The sequence below is a fragment of the Doryrhamphus excisus genome, chromosome 12, assembly GCF_030265055.1.
Source record: "Doryrhamphus excisus isolate RoL2022-K1 chromosome 12, RoL_Dexc_1.0, whole genome shotgun sequence".
In the NCBI taxonomy this organism is placed as follows: domain Eukaryota; kingdom Metazoa; phylum Chordata; class Actinopteri; order Syngnathiformes; family Syngnathidae; genus Doryrhamphus; species Doryrhamphus excisus.
The window spans coordinates 1,070,278-1,084,780 of record NC_080477.1 but is presented as its reverse complement, the minus strand read 5'-3'; the positions used below and the strand labels follow the sequence as shown (position 1 = coordinate 1,084,780).

Genomic DNA, 14,503 nt, shown 5'->3' with positions numbered 1-14,503 from the left:
CTATTACTAAGCATCAATTTACTTCATAAATACTCTGCATACTCTTGTTATTTACCATTAGAAAATGAATGAATGAATGAATTTAAGTCTATGTACAGTATACAGTACATGACAGGTGTCATGCAGTACAGCCGTACAAACGTTAGGGGGCAGTGTCAAAATTCCAGTGAGGTTTCAAGTCACGTGACCACTGCAGACCAAGCGTGTGTGTGTAGTACGCCGACTGACAGCGATGTAAACATGCACCGTTTACCTCTGCATTCCATACATTTGCTGCTGTAAAGGTACACAAGAAACTGTCATATTTAGTGTAGTTTGATTAAAGAAGACGTAGTTTAATTTTACGGGCGGTGAACATCTCATTTTGACTGAATGTCATGGCGAGTTGTATGTTGTTATGGTTTAGTAGCATTGCAGCAAAGCTAGCCATAACTTAAACGCCTCTAGCCTTCAAGCAATAATATGTATGTAATGTAATATGTAATGTAGTAAGTATTACATTATGCATTATGTTTGTGTGTGTAGTTTGAATGAACTTACAAGTTTAGTTTCCCGTCTTGCTGTCTTGTTTAGCCAAATCAATGCGGTATTTATCTTTCTGAGATTTTTCACCCAATCAGCTTACTTCCTGTGTATGGTTATGGTTTAGAATTTATTTTGTTATTGTTAACAAACTCATAAAAGCATTTGAGAATGCACTTGGGCACAAATGACAATGAAACATACTAGTGATTTTACAAAAAATGTATGTATGTTTGTGCTTTTTTACATGTCACATTGCAGCCAAGACCTGCTGGAAAGTCGGTCAGCATGGCTTCATCTTCCAGCTACGCCCCTCCGAAACTTGATGACTTTATCCTGACAGAGCGGCTAGGCAGCGGCACCTATGCCACCGTCTACAAGGCCTACAGAAAGGTAGGAGATCCGACAGAACTATTCCTTCTTGCTTTCACTTAACCATTACTGGAAATATCCTCCTCATTTTCCCGACTGTGACTCTTCAGGGCGAAAGTCGGGAGGCGGTGGCGGTGAAAGTGGTTGCAAAGAAGACGCTGAACAAGGCGTCGACAGAGAACCTGCTCACCGAAATCGAGATCCTCAAGACTGTGCGTCACCCCCACATTGTCCAGTTGAAAGACTTTGTGGTGAGATGTAGTCACTAATCTGATTTTGCCGAAGATGTCGGTCGTTACAGGACGCAGAAAAAAAGCCGGTAGAGAACCCGTGCTCCAAAACAAAGAGGAAGTCACCTATTTTGGTGTTGACCGGTCATTTTGGAGCGAAACCGGTTGATGTAGTTTGACAAACTACTTCTAAGGATTTTAACCAAAGGAGCTGTATTAAAAAAGCAGCTTTTTATAAAACAATAATGCTTCAATTGTGTTGCTGTTTAGTGGGATTCAGAGAACATCTATTTGATACTGGAATGGTGTTCCGGTGGAGATCTGTCCCGTTTCATCCGCAGTCGTCGGATCTTGCCGGAAAGAGTCGCCCGGCGCTTCCTGCAGCAGATGGGTAAGTTGCTTCTGAATGGTCCTGGTTGTAACTTGTCAACACGCGTCATGCGTTCCTTTAAATCAGTTCGACAGTTAAGCCAGTTAACCACGACTGGAAAACAAAAGTTTAGCCGAGGAACGATTTTATTAAACGACGTCTAAACTGCACCAACAGCCTGTGCACTCCAGTTTCTACACGAGCGAAACATCTCCCACTTGGATTTGAAACCGCAGAACATCTTGCTCAGCGGCTCGGTCCTCAAACTGGCAGGTAATCACGCCCACACCCGCCCATCATTAGATGAATTGTCCATGAGGGAAGTGTGAATGGTTGTTTGTCTATATGTGCCCTGTGATTGGCTGGCCACCAGTCCATTGTGTACCCCACCTCTCGCCAAAGGTCCGAACAATCAGTTGGGATGGACTTCAGCATACCCCCGTGACCCTAGTGAGGATAGCCAGCATAGAAAATGAATGGACGGATTAAAAACACGGCCTGTTGCCAATTTGGACACCCCCATTCAGCCACATTGGAGGCTTTTCCAACAAGAAGCGCCTTTCTGAGGCCAATCCACAGCATCTCAATAGGATTCAGGTCAGGACAGCAAGTCTGCCGGGTCTCTAAACAGCAAAACAGCCTCACGCCATCACACTACCACCACCATATTTCACTGTTTTTTTAATATATGTTTTCTGAAATCTGGTGTTACTTTTACACCACATATAATGGGACACACACCTTCCAAAAAGTTCAACTTTTGTCCCCCAGAATATTTTCCCAAAGTTTTGGGGGATCATCAAGATGTTTCATGGCATAGTTGAGACGAGCCTTAATGTTGTTTTTGTTCAGCGGTGGTTTTGGTCTTGGAACTTTGACAGTTTTTGCCCAGTGTCTTTCTTACAAAAATGAAAATGAATGAGTGAATGATTAATTCAATGTGATAACACTCACATTCATACCTATGGACAATTTGGAGTCGCCAATTAACCTAGCATGTTTTTGGAATGTGTTAAAGTTCTTACAAAGAACACTAAACTCATCACACACCAACTTAACACTCAAAAGGTATAAATATGAAACCAGCTCAACCAAATCATTCATTCATTTATTTTCTACCGCTTATCCTCACGAGGGTCGCGGGTGGTGCTGGAGCCTATCCCAGCTGTCTTCAGGTGAGAGGCGGGGTACACCCAGCCAATCACAGGGCACATATAGACAAACAACCATTCACACTCACATTCATACCTATGGACAATTTGGAGTGGCTAATTAACCTAGCATGTTTTTGGAATGTGGGAGGAAACCGGAGTACCCGGCGAAAACCCACGCATGCACGGGGAGAACATGCAAACTCCACACAGAGGGCGGAATTGAACTCGGGTCTCCTAGCTGTGAGGCCTGCACGCTAACCACTTAAAATGTACATTTTATTGTATTAATGACTATTTATGTTTATTTTAATTACACTTGAGTCCCACCCTTTCACGTTTTGTTTTTACCTGCTAGCAAGTGCAGCACATGCTGACTCTCTTAACCGAAGCTGTAGTTCTTCTGAACTTGGATGTTGGGTCTCAATTGCCCTTCTTCAGACTTTGGCTTTGCCCAGTATATGTCACCGTGGGATGAGAAGAGCGTGCTGAGGGGCTCTCCTCTCTACATGGCTCCTGAGATGGTGTGTCGGCGACAGTACGACTCCAGGGTGGATCTCTGGTCGGTGGGAGTCATTCTTTATGGTGAGTGTCTGGTTCATTACTATTAGGATAAGACATTTTGTTTTTAAAACGGTATAAATAAATTGAATTAAATCATGTGCACGTACAGAGGCGCTGTTTGGACGGGCTCCCTTTGCTTCAAAGTCGTACTCTGAATTGGAGGAGAAGATTCGGAGTAACCAACGCATTGATGTAAGTAACCATTAACGTCTACACCAGGGGTGCTCATTAAGTCGATCGCGAGCTACCGGTCGATCGCGGAGGTGGTACTGGTCGATCGCTGGTCGATCGCGGCGTGACATTAAAAAAATATCATCCTAGCATCAATGCCGTCACTTGATTGATATACAGGGCAGCCATTCAGATGACAACTGAATGTTGCCCTTCGGGTGACCAATCAAATCAAACAACGTCTCTAAGTGCAGCAGAACTTACGATGTCAGCCTATCATCCATCCCCGTTACTTGATTGACATACAGGACAACCAGTCAGATGACAACTGAATTTTGACCTTTAGGTCACCGCTCATGCGTAAACAACGATGCAAAGTGCTAAGCTAGTCGGCGAATTGCGAGATTTTAAGCCCTCGCTAAAGTTTATGGTCACTAAAATGAGTGAAGGAGCTGGACCAAGTAAAAAGGCAAAAACTGGACCAAGTAAAAAGGCAAAAACTGGACCAAGTAAAAAGGCAAAAACATATCACTTCCATACGGATATGGAATATTATACGGATATTATGATACGGATATTATCCATGACTGATAAACATTTGGAAGTGTGCTTGAGGCTGGCTATCAGCAGCTACTGTCCGGACTATGCATCCCTGGCTGGTTCAATTCAGTGCAAGTCATCAAAGTAAACTCAGGTAATTACAAAAAATGTTAATAGTTAATTATGTGTGTTTTGCAATATTGGCTCATTTGGTTATGTAAGGTACATCAACATACATTGTACGTACAAATAATCCTCAATACATTTGAAAATAAATAGATGTTTTGCATTTTTGTAGTGGGTAGATCATTTTGACTCGGTCATTTTAAAAGTAGCTCGCATGCTGAAAAAGTGTGAGCACCCCTGGTCTACACTGATTGACTCGTTCAGTGGGGAAATTTTTATTGCACAGCAGCAACATGAGTACAGAATCAGTTAAGCAGTACAAAATACACAATATAAAAAATAAACACCATAAACAACCCCAAGTATTAACAAATCAACAATTTAATTTAGACTAGCTTGTACATGCGTCCACATATCCACTAGGGGGCAGACTTTGCTGGCTAAACAGCACTTTGTGGCCTGTCCCATCCAATAAGTATTACCTTATCCAGTATGTATGCATTTGTACTGCGTTGTGACGTACAGCAACATTGTTATAATACTCAGAATTGTTTATGAGCTACATATAAAGTAAAATATTATATTTAGCGGTATGGATTGTGCAGCGTTTTAGGATAGCATAACACAATAAGGTCACTTTTTTGTGCCTCAGCTCCCACCCGGGGCCAGGGTCTCCAAGCAGTGCCGAGACCTCCTCCTGCGGCTCCTGGAGAGAAATCCCGACACCCGGATCACCTTTGCTGAGTTTTTCACACACCCCTTTGTGGACCTGGAGCACATGCCGAGTGCCGAGAGCTTAGGGAAGGCAGTACGTGACCAAGACCAGTTTGTGTGGCTCAGTTAATATACATTTATATGCATTTAATTATGCTACTTCCTGTTTGGGACCCGCAGAAAGACTTGGTCCTGCAGGCAGTTCAGAAGGACCAGGAGAGCGAGTGGTCCGCCGCGCTCTCGTTGTACTGCAGTGCCCTGGAGCACTTTGTCCCTGCTATTTACTGTAAGATCACCTTGCCAGTCTCACGGTGCTCTGTTAGCTTTGCTAATCCAGCAATCAAGCATACATAATACCTCGTACATACACCTCCTCTAGACGAGACCGACCAGCAGCGGAAAGATGTCCTCAGGAAGAAGGTAGGCCTACAAATTCCTTGCGTACAGTGGTGTGAAAAAGTGTTTGACCCCTTTCTGGCTGCTGTTTGTCACACTTAAATGTTTCAGGTCATCAAACAAATTGAAAGATTAGTCAATGACAACACAAATGAATACAACATGCAGTTTTGAATTAGAACTTTTTATTATTATTGAGAAAAAAAAGTGTGAGTGCCCTCTCCCCTCCATTAAAACATAATTTCACTGAGATTATTTGAGCCCCATCAGTCTGGGAAAGGCTATAAAGACATTTATAAAGCTTTGGGACTACAGCCAACCACAGTGAGAGCCATTATCCGCAAATGTCAAAAACATGGAACGGTGATGAACCTTCCCAGGAGTGGCCGGCCAACCAAAATTTTTACCTGCTAGCAGGTAAAAACAAAACGTGAAAGGGTGGGACTCAAGTGTAATTAAAATAAACATAAATAGTAATTAATATTATATATTAATATTAATAATTTCCTCCCACATTCCAAAAACATGCTAGGTTAATTAGCCACTCCAAATTGTCCATAGGTATGAATGTGAGTGTGAATGGTTGTTTGTCTATATGTGCCCTGTGATTGGCTGGCCACCAGTCCAGAGGGTTATCACATTGAATTATTCATTCACTCATTCATTTTCATTTTTGTAAGAAAGACACTGGGCAAAAACTGTCAAAGTTCCAAGACCAAAACCACCGCTGAACAAAAACAACATTAAGGCTCGTCTCAACTATGCCATGAAACATCTTGATGATCCCCCAAAACTTTGGGAAAATATTCTGCGGGACAAAAGTTGAACTTTTTGGAAGGTGTGTGTCCCATTACATGTGGTGTAAAAGTAACACCAGATTTCAGAAAACATATATAAAAAAAACAGTAAAATATGGTGGTGGTAGTGTGATGGCGTGGGGCTGTTTTGCTGTTTAGGGACCCGGCAGACTTGTTGTCCTGACCTGAATCCTATTTAGATGCTGCGGCTTGGGCTTCTTGCTGGAAAAGCCTCCAATGTGGCTGAATGGGGCTGCACGGTGGACGAGTGGTTAGCGCGCAGTCCTCACAGCAAGGAGACCCGAGTTCAATCCCACCCTCAGCCATCTCTGTGTGGAGTTTGCATGTTCTCCCCGTGCATGCATGGGTTTTCTCCGGGTACTCCGGTTTCCTCCCACATTCCAAAAACATGCTAGGTTAACTAGCCACTCCAAATTGTCCATAGGTATGAATGTGAGTGTGAATGGTTGTTTGTCTATATGTGCCCTGTGATTGGCTGGCCACCAGTCCAGGGTGGACCCCGCCTCTCGCCCCGAGACAGCTGGGATAGGCTCCAGCACCCCCACGACCCAGGGAGGGGGTGCACTTTTACACACCACTGTATGATATCAATGGCGAACATATGGGGAGGCTGAGGTGGTTAAAAGTGGAGGTCCCGCCCATCAGGTCAGCCAGTACGCGTCCAGAGCAGAGGAGCTGAAAGTCCTGGTGGCGTCGGACAACAAACTCATCTTTGAGGAGGCCCGCACCTCCAGGGACGTCCTCCGAGGTACGGAATACCGCTGCATCCCGCAGAGGCAGGTCCAAAAAGAACGCAGGCAATCGATAAGATGAGGATTCAAACCAGGGGTGCCCATTATGTCAATACACGGTCGATGTAGATGTCACATGACAGCAGTCAGCTGACTTTAAACTCCCCTCCTGATTCACTCTTGCTCCCCTGACGTCTGAAACCACACATCGAGATGCAACCTTCGTCTTTGCTATTCCAATTACGGATAAACTAAGTTTAAATAAATTACCCACAAAAAATACAACTTATACTCCAGTGCGACTTATGTATGTTTTTTTCTACCTAATTATGCATTTTTGGCCTTGTGCGACTTATACTCCAGTGCGACTTATGTATGTTTTTTTCTACCTAATTATGCATTTTTGGCCTTGTGCAACTTATACTCCAGTACTTATGTATGTTTTTTTCTACCTAATTATGCATTTTTGGCCTTGTGCAACTTATACTCCAGTACTTATGTATGTTTTTTTCTACCTAATTATGCATTTTTGGCCTTGTGCGACTTATACTCCAGTGCGACTTATGTATGTTTTTTTCTACCTAATTATGCATTTTTGGCCTTGTGCGACTTATACTTCAGTGCGACTTATGTATGTTTTTTCTACCTAATTATGCATTTTTGGCCTTGTGCGACTTATACTCCAGTGCGACTTATGTATGTTTTTTTCTACCTAATTATGCGTTTTTGGCCTTTTGCGACTTATACTCCAGTGCGACTTATGTATGTTTTTTTCTACCTAATATACATTTTTGGCCTTTTGCGACTTATACTCCAGTGCGACTTATGTATGTTTTTTTCTACCTAATTATGCATTTTTGGCCTTTTGAGACTTATACTCCAGTGCGACTTATGCATGTTTTTTTCTACCTACTTATGCATTTTTGGCCTTGTGCGACTTATACTCCAGTGCGACTTATGTATGTTTTTTTCTACCTAATTATGCATTTTTGGCCTTTTGCGACTTATACTCCAGTGCGACTTATGTATGTTTTTTTCTACCTAATTATGCATTTTTGGCCTTGTGAGACTTATACTCCAGTGTGACTTATGTATGTTTTTTTTCTACCTAATTATGCATTTTTGGCCTTGTGCAACTTATACTCCAGTACTTATGTATGTTTTTTTCTACCTAATTATGCATTTTTGGCCTTTTGCGACTTATACTTCAGTGCGACTTATGTATGTTTTTTCTACCTAATTATGCATTTTTGGCCTTTTGAGACTTATACTCCAGTGCGACTTATGCATGTTTTTTTCTACCTACTTATGCATTTTGGCCTTGTGCGACTTATACTCCAGTGCGACTTATGTATGTTTTTTTCTACCTAATTATGCATTTTTGGCCTTTTGCGACTTATACTCCAGTGCGACTTATGTATGTTTTTTTCTACCTAATTATGCATTTTTGGCCTTGTGAGACTTATACTCCAGTGCGACTTATGTATGTTTTTTTTCTACCTAATTATGCATTTTTGGCCTTGTGCAACTTATACTCCAGTACTTATGTATGTTTTTTTCTACCTAATTATGCATTTTTGGCCTTGTGCGACTTATACTCCTGTGCGACTTATGTATGTTTTTTTCTACCTAATTATGCATTTTTGGCCTTTTGCGACTTATACTCCAGTGCGACTTATGTATGTTTTTTTCTACCTAATTATGCATTTTTGGCCTTGTGCGACTTATACTTCGGAGTGACTTATAGTCTGGAAAATACGGTAATTCAAAATGTGCCCATTGCTGAAAATTTTTCAATATTTTGCTCTGACTTCGGCTACATTGTCTTTTGCGTAAACATTTTCATTTTAGCATAGTAGAATAGTCCTTTATTGTCACTGTAACAAGTACAGTAAACCTCGGATATATCGGATTCAATTGTTCCCACTGGTTTTGTCCGATATAAGCGAAATCCGTTATATGCGTATACCGGAAAATGTCCGTTTTACGCATATATCGGATTTATATCCGGTATATGCGTAAACTGGATTTTATCCGTTATAAAAAGGCACTTCTGTCAGGGATCAGACAGAACGAGGACCACACGAGCGTCACAGTTCAAGATGTTTATTGAAGCTCCAGCAGAGATCAGGAACAAGTCTTTATTCGGCAGAGGCACAGGCAGGGGTCAGGCGGAGATCGTGGTCAGGGCAGGTCAGGTCGTTGTGGCAGGTGGTCAGGACAAGGCAAAGGTACCGGCAGGGGTCAGGCGGAGATCGTGGTCAGGGCAGGTCAGGTTCTGGTTCTGGTTCTGGAGTCAGAGTCGAGCTGTGGGCTGAAACAGAGAGCAGAGCTTCGTGCAGGCTTGCAGACGATCCGACAAGAGGCACTGAGTGGGGGAGGCTTATGTAGAGCAGGCAGGGCAGGTAATCATTGGCTGCAGGTGTGCAGAGTGTGTGTTGGAGGGAGCTGGGTGTGGGGTTGGCTGGCCAGGCAAAACAGAGGGAGAGACTCACCAGGAGGAAAATAGCATGGGGAGAATGGATCATGACAGAACCCCCCCCTCAAGGGACGGCTCCTGAAGTCCCCAAAGCTGGTGGTGTGCTAGAATTCCTCTGACAGGTCAGAGTCGGCTGCAGACTATTGGGGTTCAGGTGGTCTTGGCTGGGTGGCCTGGCGAGGTGGGCGGCCCCGTCGAACGGCAGGCTGGTCAGGATGCTGCTGATGGAACTCTCTAATGAGAGTTCGGTCCAGGATCCTGTTCGATGGCACCCAGCTCCTCTCCTCTGGACCGTAGCCCTCCCAATCGACGAGGTAGTGAATGCCCCGACCCCATCGTCTGGAGCGGAGCAAGCGCCGGACGGTGTAGACAGGATCTCCATTGATGAGACGAGGAGGAGGGGGAGCAGGTGTCGGGCGGACCAGTGGACTCTCCTGAAAAGGTTTCACTTTAGAAACATGGAAAGTTGGGTGTACCTTCATGGATCGGGGAAGTTGAAGTCGGACTGCCGACGGACTGATGACCCTTTGGATGGGGAAGGGACCAAGGTAGCGAGGAGCCAGCTTCTTCGACTCCACCCGAAGAGGCAGATCCTTGGCCATCAGCCACACCTTCTGGCCAACCCGGTATGTTGGTGCTGGGGCTCTCCTGCGGTTGGCACTGGTGGTATAGCTGCTGACCGACTTGAGGAGTGTAGCACGGGCTCGGGACCAGGTTCGGCGGCATCTGCGTGCATTGGCCTGGGCAGATGGACAGGTGGCCTCTTCTTCCTGACTGGAAAACACAGGTGGCTGGTAGCCATAGACACACATGAAGGGTGACATGCCAGTAGCAGAAGAGATGAGGGAGTTATGGGCATATTCGATCCATGTCAACTGTTGTGTCCAGGCTTGAGGTTTGCGAGAGGCCATGCACCTCAGTGCTTTTCCTAGCTCCTGATTAGCTCTCTCAGATTGGCCGTTAGATTGGGGGTGGAAACCAGAGGTTAGGCTCACAGTAGCTCCTAGGAGATGGCAGAACTCCTTCCAGAAAGTGGAGGTGAATTGTGGCCCTCGGTCTGAGACAACGTCTCTTGGCAATCCATGAATGCGAAAAACATGGTCAATGACCAACTGTGCAGTCTCTTTGGCAGATGGTAATTTAGGTAGCGGAATGAAATGTGCCATTTTACTGAATCTGTCAACAACTGTAAGGATGACTGTCATACCGTTAGATGCAGGCAGGCCTGTGACAAAATCCAAAGAGACATGGGACCAGGGACGAGTGGGCACAGGCAGAGGCTGGAGTAGTCCGGCAGGAGGCTGGTTGGTGGACTTGTTTTGGTTGCAGGTTGGACACGCTCGCACAAATTCCTTGACATCCCTCTTCATAGAAGGCCACCAGAAGCGCTGAGCGAGGAGATGGTTGGTGCGAGCGGAGCCAGGGTGGCAAGCAAAACGGGAGTCATGACCCCATTGTATGACCTGGGATCGAAGATTCTCCGGGACAAAGAGCAGGCCGTCAGGGCACGCACTAGGACCGGGCTGATCCTGGAGGGCCCGTCGAACCTGTTCCTCCACCTCCCAGGTCAGGACTGCTACCATGCAGGGATCAGGCAGGATTGGGGCAGGCTCTGTGGAATGTGTGTCATCAATCTGGAACTGGCGGGAAAGAGCATCTGGTTTGGTGTTACGTGAACCAGGACGGTATGACAGAGTGAAGTTAAAACGGGTGAAGAATAAAGCCCAGCGGGACTGCCTTGGGTTCAGGCGTTTAGCAGAGCGGATGTACTCCAGATTTTTGTGATCGGTCCATACCAGGAACGGGACTGTGGTTCCCTCCAGCCAGTGGCGCCACTCCTCCAAAGCTAGCTTGACCGCTAGCAGCTCACGGTTGCCAATGTCATAATTGCGTTCTGCAGGGGACAGTCGACGGGAAAAGAACGCACAAGGATGTAATTTATTGTCCTCACCTGCCCGTTGAGAGAGGACAGCCCCGACTCCTACATCAGACGCATCCACCTCCACGACGAATTGTCGGTCAGCATCCGGCATCTGGAGGATGGGAGCTGAGGTGAACCGGTCCTTCAGGGTGGCAAAGGCCTTGTCAGCCTCTGGGGTCCAAGCGAAGGGCTGCTTGGTACTGGTCAGCGCAGTCAAAGGAGCAGCGACTGTGCTGTAGTTCCGGATGAATCTCCGATAGAAGTTGGCGAACCCCAGAAACTGCTGCAACTTCTTTCTGTTCTCCGGAACAGGCCAGTCTGTCACCGCCGAGACCTTCGCTGGGTCCATCTGGATACTGCCATCTGCCACGATGAACCCCAGGAAGGTTGCTGACTTGACGTGAAACTCGCATTTCTCCGCCTTGACATAGAGGGAGTTCTCCAGGAGGCGGCGGAGGACCCGCTGGACATGGCAGATGTGTTCGGACATATCCTTGGAAAAAATCAAAATATCATCCAGGTAAACGAAAACAAACTTATTCAGCATGTCTCGCAACACGTCATTCACCAGGGCCTGGAACACAGCTGGAGCGTTGGTGAGGCCAAATGGCATGACCAGGTACTCATAGTGGCCGGATGGGGTGTTGAAGGCCGTCTTCCATTCATCCCCCTCTCGGACTCGGACAAGGTGGTAGGCGTTCCTGAGATCCAATTTTGTGAAGATGGTGGCTCCCTGGAGTAGCTCAAAAGCAGAGGTCAAAAGAGGCAAAGGGTACCGGTTCTTGACTGTGATGTCATTCAGTCCACGGTAATCGATGCAGGGTCGAAGTGAGCCATCTTTCTTCCCCACGAAGAAGAATCCGGCACCGGCTGGAGAGGAAGAAGGGCGAATGATCCCAGCGGACAAGGAGTTACTAATGTAATCATCCATAGCCTTTCGTTCAGGAGCAGACAAAGAATACAGACGGCCCTTGGGTGGAGTGGTACCTGGGAGGAGGTCAATGGAACAGTCATAGGGACGGTGTGGTGGCAGGGACATGGCTTTGGATTTGTTAAAAACCTCGCGTAGATCGTGATAGCACTCAGGAACGTTAGAAACGTCAATAGCGGAAGCAGGTGGGACTGGGCAGCGGTGCAGAGAGGCAGAGTGTAAACAGGTCTGATAGCATCTCTCACCCCATTCCTTGATGGTTCCAGAGACCCAATCAAGGTGTGGATTGTGCAGGCGGAGCCAAGGGGAGCCTAGAATGAGAGGTTGATTAGGTGAGCGAAGTAGGTGGAAGCTGATTGTCTCACGGTGGTTGCCTGAGATCATCATGGAAATGGGTGAGGTGATACTGGTGATGGTGCCCAGGAGATGGCCATCCAGAGCGCGGACGGGAATGGGTTCGGGTAAGGGGCGACTCTCAACTCCCAACTGGCAAGCTAAATCAGTGTCCATCAGGTTAGCTTCAGCACCAGAGTCTATCAGAGCGGACAGGGTGTTGGTTACATTGGGAGAGTGAAGAGAAACTTTGAAAAGAGGTTTACTGAAGTTGGAGGATTGCAGGTTTGTTGGGCTCAGCCGGACCCCTCCTACTTCCGGTGAGCCCCGTCTTTTACTGGACAAGTGGCGACACGATGCCCTTCTCCTCCGCAGTACAGGCACAGGTTGAAGTCGAAGCGATGTTGGCGCTCTTCGGGAGAGAGCGAGGCACGACCGATCTCCATGGGTTCAACGTGATCAGCAGACGCAGAGGTTGAGTGCGTGGTCAGAGATCGGCGATCACGAAGAGTCTGGCGCCCCCTCTCTTGACGGCGGGTCTGGATCCTGCGGTCAATGCGGACAGCTAGGGCGATTGCTTCATCCAGGGTGGAAGGTCGATCATGGGAAACCAGCTCGTCCTTCAAGTAGTCTGCCAGGCTATGGAGGAAGACATCCACCAAGGCCTCCATATTCCAAGAACTGCGTCTCGCCAGGGTTCGGAAGTCGATTGAGTAGTCTGCCACTGACCTTCGACCTTGACGGATCGTCATCAGAGCCTGTGATGCTTCATCTGTAGACGATCCCAAGTCAAAGACCTTCAGCATCTCCTCAGCGAACAGGTTGAAGGAAGAGCACACAGCTGTCTGGCGTTCAAATTCAGCCGTTCCCCAGAGTCGTGCACGGCCAGTCAGATGGGTGATTGCAAAACCCACCCTCGCTCCCTCCGTAGCGAAGGTTCTAGGTTGCAGAGCAAACTGTAGTCGACAGCTGGTAAGGAATGCCCGAACCTGTGCAGGATCACCATCAAAGCGTTCAGGGTTGCCGACCTTGGGTTCTGGAGCAGTGGTGGTGAAGAATGGATCAACAGAATCAGACATGTTCGGATCAGACTGATGTGGGGTAGGTGCAGCGGGCGGTGGCTGGTTGGAGAGCAGATTAGCGATCTCAGCCAATTGCTGTTGTTGTTGCTGAATCTGCTGCTGTTGTTGCTGGCTGAGCTGAAGCAGAGAGGACATGTCAGCAGCCATGCGGCTCACCTTTCCCTCAGTGGATTCCAGGCGTTGCATAGCGGAGGGTGTTTCGGGTCCTCTGCTGGGAGAACTGCGCGCTGGGTCCATGTGGGTCGGATCGTACTGTCAGGGATCAGACAGAACGAGGACCACACGAGCGTCACAGTTCAAGATGTTTATTGAAGCTCCAGCAGAGATCAGGAACAAGTCTTTATTCGGCAGAGGCACAGGCAGGGGTCAGGCGGAGATCGTGGTCAGGGCAGGTCAGGTCGTTGTGGCAGGTGGTCAGGACAAGGCAAAGGTACCGGCAGGGGTCAGGCGGAGATCGTGGTCAGGGCAGGTCAGGTTCTGGTTCTGGTTCTGGAGTCAGAGTCGAGCTGTGGGCTGAAACAGAGAGCAGAGCTTCGTGCAGGCTTGCAGACGATCCGACAAGAGGCACTGAGTGGGGGAGGCTTATGTAGAGCAGGCAGGGCAGGTAATCATTGGCTGCAGGTGTGCAGAGTGTGTGTTGGAGGGAGCTGGGTGTGGGGTTGGCTGGCCAGGCAAAACAGAGGGAGAGACTCACCAGGAGGAAAATAGCATGGGGAGAATGGATCATGACAACTTCCTTGACTATGTTTCCAATGTACCTGGACACGCAGGCAACGCTGCAAACGCTGCAAATGACGTCGTATAGCGGCCTGTCACGATTCGATGAATCGGAGCGCCACGATGCGGCCATCCGATATATGCGAGGGAAATTTCATGGAAATGCATTGGAACGGGACTGGAGATTTTGTCCGAAATAGGCGAAATCCGTTATAAAAAATCCGATATATGCAATGAATTTTTATTGGAAATGCATTACAGAAAAATTGGTTCTTTTTTATCTGTCCATTGTGAGCGAATTTCCGATATATCCAAGGTTTACTGTACAACCAAAT

General features: G+C 47.0%; 1 protein-coding gene across 4 annotated transcripts in view; it reads left to right on the top strand.

Annotated features, from left to right (window-relative positions):
• ulk3 (unc-51 like kinase 3) overlaps positions 1 to 14,503 on the top strand; it is a 46,321-nt gene that overhangs the window by 12,573 nt on the left and 19,245 nt on the right. For 2 of the 4 annotated variants that reach the window (XR_009132213.1, XM_058088662.1), the window contains exons 1-11: positions 159 to 284; positions 784 to 915; positions 1,005 to 1,145; positions 1,395 to 1,515; positions 1,672 to 1,767; positions 3,087 to 3,230; positions 3,319 to 3,401; positions 4,699 to 4,854; positions 4,941 to 5,046; positions 5,140 to 5,180; positions 6,620 to 6,722. Coding sequence is in view for 3 of the 4 variants with exons in the window: in XM_058088662.1 (XP_057944645.1) it covers positions 811 to 915; positions 1,005 to 1,145; positions 1,395 to 1,515; positions 1,672 to 1,767; positions 3,087 to 3,230; positions 3,319 to 3,401; positions 4,699 to 4,854; positions 4,941 to 5,046; positions 5,140 to 5,180; positions 6,620 to 6,722 (1,096 nt within the window). In the remaining variant the exon portion in view is untranslated. Of the gene's footprint in view, positions 1 to 158; positions 285 to 783; positions 916 to 1,004; positions 1,146 to 1,394; positions 1,516 to 1,671; positions 1,768 to 3,086; positions 3,231 to 3,318; positions 3,402 to 4,698; positions 4,855 to 4,940; positions 5,047 to 5,139; positions 5,181 to 6,619; positions 6,723 to 14,503 lie in introns of those variants that run through there. The other 2 variants (XM_058088663.1, XM_058088664.1) reach the window with 2 other exon arrangements.